This window comes from Lissotriton vulgaris, chromosome 9, assembly GCF_964263255.1.
Source record: "Lissotriton vulgaris chromosome 9, aLisVul1.2, whole genome shotgun sequence".
Classification (NCBI taxonomy): Eukaryota; Metazoa; Chordata; class Amphibia; order Caudata; family Salamandridae; genus Lissotriton; species Lissotriton vulgaris.
In genome coordinates, this window is record NC_141697.1 from 552,208,821 (window position 1) to 552,223,129 (window position 14,309).

General features: G+C 45.0%; 1 protein-coding gene across 1 annotated transcript in view; it reads left to right on the forward strand.

Moving 5' to 3' along the window:
* LOC147691769 (solute carrier family 22 member 6-A-like) overlaps window positions 1-14,309 on the forward strand; it is a 557,304-nt gene that overhangs the window by 267,118 nt on the left and 275,877 nt on the right. The window contains exon 6 of the mRNA XM_086938063.1: window positions 9,147-9,262. Within this exon, the coding sequence (XP_086794189.1) occupies window positions 9,147-9,262 (116 nt within the window). The remainder of the gene's footprint in view (window positions 1-9,146; window positions 9,263-14,309) is intronic.

The window sequence follows — 14,309 nt, forward strand, 5'->3', positions numbered from 1 at the left end:
GACCATCCCCCAACTTTTCACATTTTATTATTTTTCAGATACAAACTCATAAAGGAGGAGATTTTTTCTGAAAAACAAAACATATTAGTTGTAGATTCTTTACCTTAGAAATTTCAACAGGTGTCAGTCTTGATCCGGATAATTTTCAACAGCATTAGCCCTGCTTGTCAGTAGGTGGCATCGGTCCGCTCCGTATCCGTGGTCGGGGTCGTGGAGTCGTTGAGAGACCTATATAAATGCAGCCTATGCACACTGATGTCAATTCTTAACACAACTACCACATCAGAAGTACAGAGCCATGAAAGATACTACCACTGGTGTGTCAAAACTAGGGCCTTTTAGAAGAGTCCCTATCCCTAGAAATGAGTTCGCAGATGGGTTTGGTGGGGCGGTAGGAAATCTGCAGCTAATATATGTCTCTAGGGTATACATCATTACAGAAGGTAAGCAAAGTGTTCATCTTATAGAGATTATTAATGATAGATTCCTTTCTTTAGAATAGATACCCCAGCAACACCAACCACGGAGGAGGGTCTGCAAACCAAGATTGCTCCAGCAAGTCCTGGAGGACCGAATGGGCAAAGTACCCATTCCTCCTGAATTTGCTGTCCAGGCAGTGGCGTCTGGAAAACGTCTACATGGATGCCCATGTTGCTGCCTGACAGATAAAGCAGTTGTTGTAGCTGTTGCTCTACTGGAGGGAGCATGCAACCCCACAGGAGGCTCCTTCTTCGCCAATACATTACATATTTTAATGCAGAGGACAACACATTGAGAGAAGGTCAGTTTTTGCGCAGCCTGAACTTTTGGGTGTCCGCATAGCCAATGAAGAGTTGATCATCAACCTGGAAGTCTTTATTATGATCTTGATAAAAAGACAACCCACGTTTTGGGTCCAGACAGTGAAGTTTCCCCTCGTTCTTGGAGGGATGCGAGGGAGGGTAAAAGGAGGGCAGAGTGATGGAGTGTCCCACATGAAAGGCTGTGACCACATTAGGGAGGAACGAAGCCTTTGTTCTTAGCACCCCTTTATCAGGATGGAGAGAAAAAAAAGAGGCTGGGAGACAGAGCCTGAAGCTCTGCGAGCAGAAGTTATGGCAACAAGGAGACATTTTTATGAGTAAGAAACCCGATAGGGCAATTATGAAGAGGCTCAAAGTGAGCACAGATAAGAAAGGTCAAAAACAAATTTAAATCCCATTGGGGCATTATAAAAGGAGATGGGGAAACAAATGAGTAAGGCCCCTAAAGAACCTATTTACAATGAGAGACTTCAACAAGGAAGGCTGATCTGGAAGTCCCAAAAAGACAGAGATAGCTGCAAGATAGCATTTAAGGGTGCCCAATGCAGAGCCCTCATAGGCAAAGAAAGTGGGTACAAGAGAACCTCTGAAAGAGAAGTGGAAAGGGGATCAACAGGCTTTGCTGTGCACCATGCCACAAACGTATTCCATCTACAGGTGTATACCGATTTTGTGGAGGGACGTCTGGCTGCCAAGATGACTTTACAGATGTCCGGTGGCAGGTTGAAAGCGGCCTTCTGCCACAGCTCAATCTCCACGTAAGGAGCTGGAGTCTGGATGAGTTTGGGTGAAGAACATTCCCCTGCTGCGGTGACAAAAGATCCTCCCGAAGGGGCAGTCTGATCGAGGAACGATGGACATGCTCAGAAGGTTGAAAATGGAATACCAGACTCTTCGTGCCCAATCTGAAGCCATAAGAATTACTTAAGCCCGATCATGTTTGATCTTTTTAAGCACTCTGGGCAGAAGTGGTATAAGTGGAAAGGTGTAGAGGGGGATGTAGCTCCACTTGCGACGGAAAGCATCTCCGAGTGAGCACCACCTTGGTAATTCCAACACAGAATATTGCTGACATTGCGTATTCCCTTCAGAGGCAAACAGATGAAACCAAGGCTCTCTCCATCACTGAAAGAGACCTTGCACCACCTCCAGATGGAGACACTATTCATGATCGATCAGGCACTTCGGTGTTCAGTGAACCTGCCAGGTGTTGAACTACCAGGGTAATGCCACTATATATTCCAGCCATGCTCAGAGAGAGTGAGCCTCCTGACAACAGGTCCATGACCCCACCCCGCCCTGTGTTGTTGTAGTACCACATAGTGGTGGTGTTGTCCGTGAACACCTGCCCCACTTTCCCTTTGAGAATGGGTAGGAATGTCTTCAGTGCCTGTCGAATCACCTGGAGCTCCAGAAGGTTGATATGGAGACCAGACTCTGCCGGAAGCCAGTCACCTTGCCCAGGTGGCCGCCCCATCCCAGGAGCGATGCATCTGTCACCACTGTTTGATGTGCTTGGGGAAAGAAGAGAGATTTACCTCTGACCCAATCTTGGTTCATTAGCCACCACTGCAGTTGTTGCCCAGTTCCCTCCAGGATCTGGATGTAGTCAGAAAGATTCCCCATATGCTGCACACACTGGAACTTCAGGTCCCACTGCAAAGCCTGACACAGGAAGCCATGAGACCCAGCAGCCTCAGAGTCATTATCACCGAAATCCGAGGCAGAGCCTGACACATCAGTAGCATAACCTGGATATCCCAGACTTGCTGCTCGGGAGGATAGGCCCAAAACTGCACTGTGTCCAGAACAGCGCAATGAATGAAGCTTCTGAGTCCAGAACAGCCCAATGAATGAGAGGGAGTTAGATGTGACTTTTGCATGCTGATAGTGAACACCAGTGAGTGTAGGAGGTTTACCATAGTCTAGAGGTGGGAGACGACAGCCTGGGGCTAACTCACCTTCAACATCCAGTTGTTGAGATAGGGGGAGACTGGTGCCTCTGATCTGCACAGAGCTGCGACCTCCGCCATCCCCTTCGTGTACACCCGAGGGCCACTGGTATGGCCAAAGTGGATCACTGTAAACATAAAGTGCTCATGAACTGCAAGTAACATCTGTGGGCAGGCTAGACAGGGATATGGAAATACACATCCTGCAAGTCCAACGCTACCATCCAGTCTCCTGGGTCGAGGGCAGAACGGACCTGGGCCAAAGTGAGGATCTTGAACTTCTCCTTTCGGAAGAAGAAGCTGAGGGTTCGGAGGTCTAAGATAGGAGGTAGGCCTTTGTCCTTTTTGGGCACCAGAAAGTAGCAGGAATAACAACCACGGCCAACTTCTGGCACAGGGACCCTCTCTATATCCCTCTTGGCTAAGAGAGATGCACCTTCCTTGCGAAGAAGCACCAAATAATCCTCTGACATTCAGTTGCTGGAGGGTGGCATGGCAGGAGGGGGTCTCAAAGAGGAGAGAGTAGCCCCTTCAGATGATCTGCAACACCCACCTGTTCGACATGGTGGATTGCCAGTAGTGGAGGTGATGGAGAATCCTGCCTCCCACTGTCTGTTGATGGGCCTGAAACATCAGACCACGAAGGCTTGGAGGTGGTGTCAGGGGGGAAAGGGTGGACTGGCCAGCCCGTTGGCTCCCTGAGCCACAAGAACACTTGGTCCCACATCCATGGCCAAGCAGAGGCTGGACAGCTTGCATGACTCAATGGCTGGGCTGGACTGGACAGGACGTGGCTGGATGGCCCTTCCGTAGCCACAAAAGGGACGAAAGGCAGACTGAGGTTGACAAAGGCAGCGGTTAGGCGCAAAGATCTGGCCGTAGCTCTAGAATCCTTGAAACACTCAAGCGCTGAGTCTGCCTTGTTGCCAAAAAGGTGAGTGCCATCAAAGGGCATGTCATTCAAAGTAGATGAGACAATCCCCCGAGAAGCCAGAAATCCTCAACCAGGCGTCTGAGTGCTACAGACGAGGCAACCATTCTTCCCAGTGTATTGGTGGTGTACAGTTCACAATGTATGGTGAATTTAGTTGCATTTCTCCCATCCGCCACTGCCTGGGGGAGAACAGCCAGGGCTTCCTCTGGTCACTGAGGCAGCACCTGAGTAACCATATCCCAGATGCTATGGGAGGCATGTGGTATTCTCCAACTTCAGTATCAAGCTTGCAGAAGAAAACATATCTTCCCAAGATGGTCCAGCTTCTTGGATTCCTATCTAAGGGTGCAGAAAGGGATGTGCCCCTTTAATATGAGACTTGGACAGCCAAGCTGTCAGGGAAGAGATGTTGCCTGAAGAACATTGGGTCACTTGGAGCAGGTTGGTGGCGGCAGGTGATTTTCCAATCCTTATAAACACCTGTGCTGGGCTTGGACCAAATGCCCAGAAGGACATCGATGAGGGCTGCATTGACGGGCAAGAGAGTATCTGAAGATGCAGCTGCAGGCTGAATCACCTCTGTCAGAAGATCAGTCCTGATTGCCATTGAAGGGAGCTCAAGGTGAAGCACCTCAGCCGCCCTTCTCACCACCACAGTGTAGGAAGTTTTCTCCCCTGTAGCCACGGTAGGGGAAGAAAGTAAGCCAGTGTCAGGTGAGGTTTCCAAACAACTCGCCTCAAGCAAGTTCGTTCACCAGTCCATAGATTCTTCAAGCTGGTCAGTTAAAGGTGCCAGCTGCCCCTCCCACTCCTCTCCCCAACCTCTTGGCACAAAATCCAGACCAGGAATGAACACAGGGACAAAAGTCTCTTCCAGCATCGGAATTGACGCTGAACGAAATTGGTCTGTCTCCATGTCCACGTCGGGGATACAAATGGATCAACACTGACCAGGGGCGCAGTCAATGTTGGGAGCATTGTCGCCGGGGCCGACACCGGGGAAGGTTGAGTAAGATCAACCAGAGTTGGTCCGGATACCAGAACAGATCCACGGCAGGCCTCCGGAGTTGGGGCTGATGCCGCCGGCATCGAATGCCTAGGGCCCCCAACCAACCCCACAGGTCCGAAGACACACCTGTGGAGCCAGGGCTGACCAAAAATGAGGTAGAGGGCCTCATAGCACTTTTAAATTTGGGCATTAAAAAAGCGGGAGGCACAGAGTCATCTCAGAAGGAGGCTCCGGGGATGGAGCTTTCAAGTGATGACACTTAGATTACCGAGTCATGTCAGCTGACCAATGGGGTGAAGCTGAACACTGCCTGTGCTTCTTTGACTTCTGCTTGTGCTCACCTGACCTCCCCAATGACTTGGACTGTGACGAGGAGTGTGGGCTCTGCAACCGTTCTTGAGACCTTCCTCTCAAACGAGAACGGGAACGACTTGGAATCAAACGCCAGACCTCAAATAACTTTTCAGGACTGCTCCTACAAAGCCTTTGTATTCATGGCCCAGCACTCGGTGCACAACTTTGGTTTGTGTTCCCGCTCCAGGCACCAGAGGCACACAAGTTGTGGATCCGATACAGAGATCATCCTGTGGCAGGAGTCGCAAGGCTTAAAGTCGTTCCTATGCTGGGACATACTCGACGCCCCAGGAGTCCAAGACTCAAAAAAGAAGTTGACCAAAAGTTGAAAAAATCTAGCTGAAAAAAGGGTTTCTCTCTCCGGATTGGCATGTAGGTTGGTGCAGTAAAAGAAGGAACTGACGTTAGAGCCCATCAGTGGCATGTATATAGGTCCTGCGACATCATCCGGTTGCCTACAATGCCGATGACAGACTTGGAGCTGACCGATGACACATACTGATGTGCAAGGGTATTGCTTTTGAAAATTTTCCCGATCCAAACTGACACCTGGGTGAAATTCTAAGGTAAGAAATCTACAACTAATAGTCTCTGTCAGATCCTCAAGACTAACTATTTCCTGACACAATGGTTAGCTGTTCTAAGAGTGTATAAAAGATATTCAGTTCAACTTCAGGAGCAATGATAAATTGCCCTGATTTTCATTGCCTTAGATTATTTCATTAGACATTCTTGCTGCAAGTGGCAGAGTTGTGGAAAGTAAGGTGTCTGAATGTCCCTCAGCCTTTCTTTTATTTGCTTGCTCTGGTAACTGAAGAAATGAAACATTTCTTAGTGGCTGTTGGACCTGGCCCTCTCTGCAGGGTCACTCCACAAACATTTTGACTGTTTTCCTTCAGCTTTTGCTGAATTCATTCTTTTTAACGTTAGGACTCAAGCACTGGTTGGCAGTGGTAAAGTGCACAAAGTGATTGTGCTCACTCCCCAAAACATGGTCTGATTGGCATGTACCTCACTGGTGTATTTAGTTTACTTGTAAGGGTCCTGTAGAGTGGTATTCCATATACCCAGGGCCTGTAACTTAAATGCCAGAAGTGGGCCTGAAGCACTCATTGTGGCATCCTAAGTAGCCATCAAATTCTTGTCTGAGGCCTGTCATTGCAGCCTGAATGCAGTGTCACACTGCCATGCCGACTTGACATTTAAATTCCTCTTGACAAGCTTTAAACTCCCATTGTATTACATATAAGTCACCCCTAAGTTATGCCCAAGGTAGCCCACAGGACAGGACGCTGTGTAATCAAAATGTAGGACATGTACATGCTCTGGTAGTGAAAATCTTCCAAATTTGTTTTTCACTACTGTGAGGCCAACCACCGCCATAGTACAACATTGAGTACTCCTTATTACATTAAATGTGATGTAATTCCTGGTTGAGAGGAGGTGATATATCATTTTTGATACCTATAGAATTGTTATGATAAAATTTCTTTCATGGTGAAATTGATTTTTTCATTACAATTCTGAAAATGCCACTTTTAGAAAGTTGGCATTTTACTGCCCTTTGTGCCAGTATCTGTTGTGACATGACAGCGTGTAGCTGACAGTTAGGCTTTGTGAATTCCTCCTAGACAATTGCACAATAGTGGGATTTGGTGGGCCTCAATGAGGCATCAACTGGCAGGATGGGCGGCAGAGCAAGCACAGCTCCAATGCAGCTGAATAGGCTGTAGCCTGTCTCCTCACACTAGGATTAACAACTCTGTATTGTCACCGCAGCCTGCTTGGAACCCGGATGGGGGAGGTCAGGGAATTCCATTCACTTAAAACAGCCTTTCTATAAAGTGCTCTCACATTCAAGAAGAAGGGCACCAGGGTATATAAATATGACCTTCAGACCCACTCTTCAGGTCGCTACTGGACCTGTGGAAGGACTCTCAGAAGACTGCCTGCCGCTGTGACCTGCTGCGCACTCTGCTAGACTGCTGCTGCTGTACCAGGAAAGTCTGCTTTGCTATCTGGAGTCTGCTTTGAACACTCAAGGGCCTTCTGAGCCCTGCACCAAGGTCTACCAGAAGTGACCCAAAGAGCTAGTTTGCTGGCCTCCTGTTCAGAGCCACAGGGACACCACATCATAAACCCTCACCTGGACCATGCCTGAGTGACTCATGAACTCCCAAGAGGTCTCCATCCACTCCTGGACCCTTGGCTGTGGTGCTAAAAGTGCCCAGATGACCAATTTTCAAAACTGATGACAGAAATGTTGGCCAAACTGTGCTTTGACAACCAGGTGGAGACTGGGACAAACCTGCTCACCTATCTGCCCGAGGTGCATCGCCGGTCAGATTGATTTCACGGCTTCTCTCGCTACATTCTTTGACGCAGCAGCAAATCAGTCTCAGCTGTCCTTCGCTAAAGGGGTATCCTACCTTGTGGAACTGTCTTCGGCTACAGCCCTCTACTTCGTACCATTAAAGATTTTGGAATTCCATTTAGGTGGCTGAGTTTAAAGGTAAAAATCTTCAGCACTGCTTCGCTTCAAAGCCATCTGACCGATATGCTTCCTCCTCAGACATGCCTGCAGCCTTTCCCTGCTGAACTTCTACCTTTTTAGTGAAATGTTTAAGTTCAAAGGTAAGTGGTGATCGGGCCCAATCTACTTCTGTACCCAAATCATGCACCATCACGGTCAGCTTAACTTTTGACTTTGAACTGGTCTTGCGCAATTAGAGCTATGAGCGTTCAGACTCTAGCTTTCACTCAAAACTTTAAAAACTCATGACTCTAGTTCCACTGATTGGATTTTTGTTGTTTTGGTATCTACTCTATTTTGCTAAATTGGTTTGGGATTTTTCTTGTGTTGTGTTTTCACATTATTACTGTTTGTGTGCTGCATAAATACTTTACACTTTGCCTCTAATTTAAGCCTGACTACTTTTTGAGCTAAGATACCCATGGTAAAGCACAGGTAAATTTGGTGACTTTTGCTGTTTACTCTGCAAGGGCTAGTGGCTGTTGCTTGCCCAGGGCTCACACCCCAGTCAACCAACAACCCAAATTCTCACAGCGGCATAAGGGGCAAAATAGTTCAATGGTTCTTTCCCTGAGGACCCACTTCCAATTGGGTGCCTTATGGATTTAATACATTCCACTTGTGCGTAATCCTGTCTGCAGCCATTTTAACGTGGCAGTTTGTTTTTCTGTTGGCATAGTTTTGAGAGAAAATCATCTTCTCTTAGGGGTACATTTAAAAATGATGTAGATGATTCACTCTCTTTGCATGTCGCTTCTAATTTTTCATTAGGTTAACTGCTTTTCTCCTGGTCTCCGTCACTTGCTTTTTGTAAATTATCACCTAAGCAGGGGGCGTGTGAGCTGGTTGTATTAACTTGTGATTGCAATGGGGAGCTTTGCAGTTATTTTCTCAGTAAGATGACAGGTTGCAAGAATGGCATCATGCATAAGTTAATTATCATGGCATTCTCTTTAAGGTTTTTGTATTTTATCTACATCTGCACAGCCCTATCAGCAACATGGGTTTGGTGTTTGCTTAATCTGCCTACCTCCCTTTTCACTCAAGCAGACCTCCTCCATCCATTTGTCAATTTGATGTTAACCCCACCCATTTTGCAGTTTTTACTCCTCATGTTCCCACCACTTCACTAGTCACTACAACATTCACTACAAAAACGTATACCTATGTGGGAAGGCATCTCTGCCCCCATGGTGGAGATCTTCGAACAGAAAAGAAAGGAGAGAAGGAGGTAGAGATGTCCACCAGTAGGTTTATGAATTGCATTTTGCAGCAAGAAAATAGTACTAATCAAGCACTACTTTACATGGAAGAATTGGCCCCCAATTTTCCAGTTCTGTCTTTTTTTATCATTGACAGACCTATCAGTCAAATAGGTTCAATGAAAACAACCCATGACTGCGATGCACAGAAAAACAATTAGGTTGTCAAATGAAAACACAGAACCTAAAACATTATGTGCTGTTAAAATGGGGCTTAATATGGGCTGGTGCCATTCCTTCATCTCTGTTGTAGAATGGGTGCTCACAGTGATGTATTTTGCTATTTGCCTCCAATTTAGATCATAAGCTGCAGCATGCAGAGGGATGCGACTTCTACCAAAACTACATTCACGGCTACCGATCTAGTCCGCACGCCCACGATCCGCAGAATCACGGTCTGTCTCGCCATGGTTTGGTAAGAATTTAAACTACATCAATCTAGGTAGTTGTGGGGTGGGCAGAAAGAGTGAAGCTGGATAGCCAGACCATCAAGAAGAACCTTTGCACTAGTACCATTGTTGGGACGTAGGAGCTACCCAGGGCAATGTAGAGGGTCTAATATCAATTGCCTGTCTAGAGTTGAGAAATATTGTTTGTGCAGGGGCCATATACTTAGATTCTATTTCTTCCTGGAGTCTCATTAATCTTTGCCTGGTATGGCTTCAGGAGAGGTGAGGAATAAGCTACTTCTCCTGAATTAAGGGAGGAGAGGAAGGAATAGGGAAGATGATGTAGACACAATGAACATTTTTACTTCAGGGTTTCATGCAATATTGGAATGTCACTTGGCTTCTGAAATAACAAGTTGTGGTGTTAAATAAGTTCATAAGCATAAATAAAGGCTGGTGGACACCTATATGGCTACAATTGAAAGATATCTCTTATGAGAGCATAAGCACCAACATTTTAGTGTGAGGTAACTTGTAAAAGAGATGAAAGAATATACATTAATGCGAATATGCCAAAACAACCAAAGATGATGGGCGTCTCGGATGTCTGAGAGCTTCACTGTGCTACCATCCTTGACTGAGGTTATAACTGCTTTTAATGTGAAGATAGGAATGCTGTCAGCCTTCATGAAGGCCTTTCAAGCAAATATATGTGAAAGAAAAGCTCTTTAAAGAGTTATATTGAAGCTGCTGCCCTTCTCGCCCATTTCTGGGTGTGTGGGCAGTTGTTCTATAACACTTCATGCATCCCTCCCTTTTTTTGATGGAGCGTGTCACGTGGGGTTTGTTTTTGTCTAGACCACACTTTGCATGGGAATCTTGCTGTGCAAACTCCTCCCTCATAATGCAGCTTTGCGAACTGAAGGATGGGTATCAGTCTTCCGCGGTGTGGATGGGGCAGTCATTTGAGTTGCTACTTCACTTCATCTTTGGTATAGCTTGCCACTTCCCTCCTTCTGCCTATCTCTAGTCCTGCACCATTCTGTTAAGCATCGACTTCTTGTCTTTGATTGTGTGTTCCTCTGTATTGATTTGGATGACAGTTGTTTCCTTCAGAGAGGGAGGGTCAGCCTCCCTTCTCTGCAAAGTGGTGTGGGAGGGTTATCTCTGTAAGTTCTTGGCCTCTGCACTCAATGTTCTCTGCCCGTCACTGCCTGAAACAATGAGTCAAAGGACACCTGTATAGTTTCTGGAGGCCCTTGGAAGTGTAGATTCGTTCTTGTTGTTGCCTGGCTGAATGTGTGCAGGACTCCCACGTGCGGGTGGTTTACAGGGGACCCTTTTTTGACAGATGGTCTTTCCTCAATAGATCATTATGTTTGCTCCACGATATATGGGTAGAGGAGAATGGCGTCTCTAATGCCGTGCTGTAGCCAGATTTTATACGAGTGGCTTAGTGTGGCAAGTCTCACCTCCAACATCTTTTTATACTTCAGTGCAGCTGTTTGCTTCTCGCATTTCAACCTTCCATCTACCTTCTACAGTTTAATTAAAGTTGAATAGCCATGAGACCATATGGGGCTTGTTTTGCTTTCTTGCCATACAGCACTGATGAACTCTTGACTTGGTTCTATGCTGCATGTCGGGTCGTGTTTTTTGTGGCAGCTGTTGGTTGACCACCTGCTGGTTTTTATAGAGGTGGTGTCTGTTTCTATTCCTGCTATAGCTGGCCTTCTGAAAGTTCAGAGTTTACAGCCTTGATCATAATTCCAATTGGATTTCCTAGGGATGTGTTGCTCATTTGTCTGTTGATTTTGATTCGTTCTTCCTCTTACTGACTCCTCAGAATCTTGCTCTCAGTCATGGTCTCTAGCCCGTGGTGCTCTACTATTTCTGGTGTGACCTTCTGGTTACGACCCTGCAGGACATTGCAGGTTTGTTTTCACAGTCTCCAGAGTAATGCTTCGGCTTGTGGCTCTGTTCACTCTTCCTCCAGCTTGTACAAGACTTGATGACTTCATTCCATCTGGTTATTGGTTGTTATGCAGCTGCTTCTGATTCTTATCTTCGTGTCTCTGTTGCTTCTAGAGCACCATTGTTGTTAGGGGGGTGTAGACGTTTTGGAGTTTCAGCCATCCACTTCCATGTCTTGTATGCTGATTGCCTTGCTAACCTAACCCTCTTTTTCTGCTTTATTGCCAGCCAGGCTGTATTACCTTTCTTAGTTTGTGACTGATTGCTGTCATGTTGGTATGTGATAGAGCCCCTCGCTACGACCATGAACATCGGATCTGACATTGGCAATATGGGATCTTCATACTTGAGTTATTTGGCACAGTACGTGTTTTTTTGGGATTCGTTGCATTGATTTGTTTTTTACCTGGGTCACTTTCTTCCTTTCAGCGTTGTGCTCCAGACAGGCTACTGTTTTTCCTTGTGTCCGCCTCTCTGTGGTTGTGGTCTCTTACCTCCTTTGAGTCTTGTAGTGTAATGGTTTTAACATTGGATTCCCATCTTTTCCTAATCCAAACTCCATTTGTACCTCATTTATTTTGTTCAGTTTTTTGGCATGAACTCCTGCTCTTCATCGGCTCACATTTCTCCCTTTTCACACTGCTGGAGCTGACCTAGGCATACCTGTGGTCCACTCCTTGGTTTTGTGCTTCAGGTCTTCTCTCTGCCTTGGTCAGCAGTTCTAGCTCATCACTGTGTTGTGCTCATCGCTCCTCGTGCTGATGTCATGTACCATTGGGAGGGAGCTTGGTTTTTGGCCTTTGGTCTCAGATTTTGGAGGTTGGGTACTTCTGAAGGTTGGTTATCTGCCATCTTCCAGGATGTGCCTGAGTTAGTGTGCTCTTTTGAAGATCCATTTTCTTGGTGTTGGGGGCCAATACTGTCCCCTTTCTCTGTATGCTCCCTTTCCTCCTTCACTATCTTTCAATACATTTTCACACCGTTCCTGCTTCCTTCTGTTAGTTGTTTCCTTTTTCTTTCCTGTTGGTGGCCTAGCTGGAATAGGACTCGGTCTCTCCAACTATTGTTTGCGGTCCTTTAAATTAGCTTTTTCTGCGTCGGGTGACATATTCTTGGTATGGGTGGTCTAGGTTTCTGCTTCTCTGCCCACTGAAATATTATACTGAACATACCTGTTACTAGTAAACCTTGTGCGTAATGTCCCTAAACAAGCATTGGCAATGCCAGCAGATCGTGCTTTTGATGGTCGTTCAAACATCTATTGGCTTTGCCAAAGCTTGTGCACCTTCAGGCAGCAATATGGTAAAAAAAATAAATTGGGAAAAAATAATTGGCTGATAGCAGTGCATGCATGTATATGCACTGATGGCCATAATAACATGTTGTTTTGCTATATTTGATAACTGCTTATTATTGTCAGATGGCCGGAGACCAATTTGAGATGTTAAAGTAATAATAGAGTATGGGAAAAATGATATTAAAATGGCAGCTCACAGTTGAAGGGCAGTAAGGGAAGAGAGCTGCATGGTAGTAAGGGGGGGGGGGGAGACTCCAGGGCCATAACAAAAAAAGAGAATAGGAAATTTGTAGGCTATACAATAAAAACACCGAAAAATTAAGGAGCTAAAAGGAAAAATTAGCCAAAGTGATGGCACTATAGTGCACAGTATTTTGAAGGCAGAAGTGCACATGGCCACCAGAAAAATGCTATCACGTAGACTTCATGGTAGAAGAACATATATTGTAATTGTATTTATATAAAGCTTACTCTGCCTGTTGAGGTGTTTAAGCGATTTTTGGTAAGTAGCATGCAATTCCAGAACACAAGGTTAGAGGTATTTATTTAGTAGATTAGTATTTTTTTTCTCCTTCTTGAGGATTAGTTGTGGAAATTTCGTTGAGCAATTGCTTGAGATTTCGTACCTTAAGTGTATAGTTTTGAAGGGATAGTTTGGTTTAGGTGGATTATTTAATAAGATAAAAGAGGAATAAAAGAAGGAAGAGTTTGGAAAGGGATTTGGAAGTCCAATCTGGTGGGAGTGGTTTGGGGTGAGTCAGAGAGTCAAGGTAGGAGCATGATTTGAAAGTAATTTAAGATGAGTTAGAGAGTACAACTATGGGCAGAGTAAATGTTTTTTTGGGTTGTTTTTCCTCTGCAGTTGATGGAAAATATCTAAATATATAGATACACACCCACACAAAGATTGTGTACATACTGAGATATGTTATACATTATTTTGCATATGTGTAATATGATAAGTATAAACTTGTTTACTATCTAAAGGCCAATATGTACATGCATGCACACATATTTAAAAACTCGCACATTCCAATGTTATAGTAGATAAATAAAGTTTACCATGACCCCCAATATTTCAATAGTTAAGCACAAATAGATAGATTTCCTATAATCATGTTTGCACATTGTGACAGATAGGTTTTATCATTAGGAAATAAAAGCAAAAGTATACACTGATCAACGTATATGTTATCTATATATCGACCTACTTATATATAGGCTTTCCTGTTTTCAGTTTCTATTTTTGGTAAATTCAGGTGGAGTTTTTTCAGTGTTTTCCAGTGATTTCAATATCTTTAAAAACAGTGGTTATCAATGGTTACATATTTTCGTGCCATTAAGAAACAAAAGAAACTGTGTTTTTCCTGTGCTTATGGAACTTTTTGCTTGTATTATTGCTTGCTTTCATCACTGATAGTGCATGGTATAAAGACAGTGTACATACTGTGTATATGTGGTCCAAATACATTTTTACAAATCAAACTTATTGTAGCACACCATGCAATACTTCTTTAGTGAGTGTTTGGTCATGAGCGCTTGCTCTTTCCTTACCATGTAAACTTTTATCTGTGAAAAGGCCCTCTTCACACGAAAACAGCCAGTACACAAATTAAAGTAATAGTCAGCTCTTGTTTTTATTTGATGCTTTTCTCGGAAGACGGAAAGACGAGGTAGACGCGCGCAGTATCGGGAACTCAGAACATATCCAGTTCATGGGCACGAGAGGAAAAAAAAGCTATACCTCGATGTTAACAGTTTTAACAGAACCAAGAAATAAATTCACCTAGATCTAGACAGTG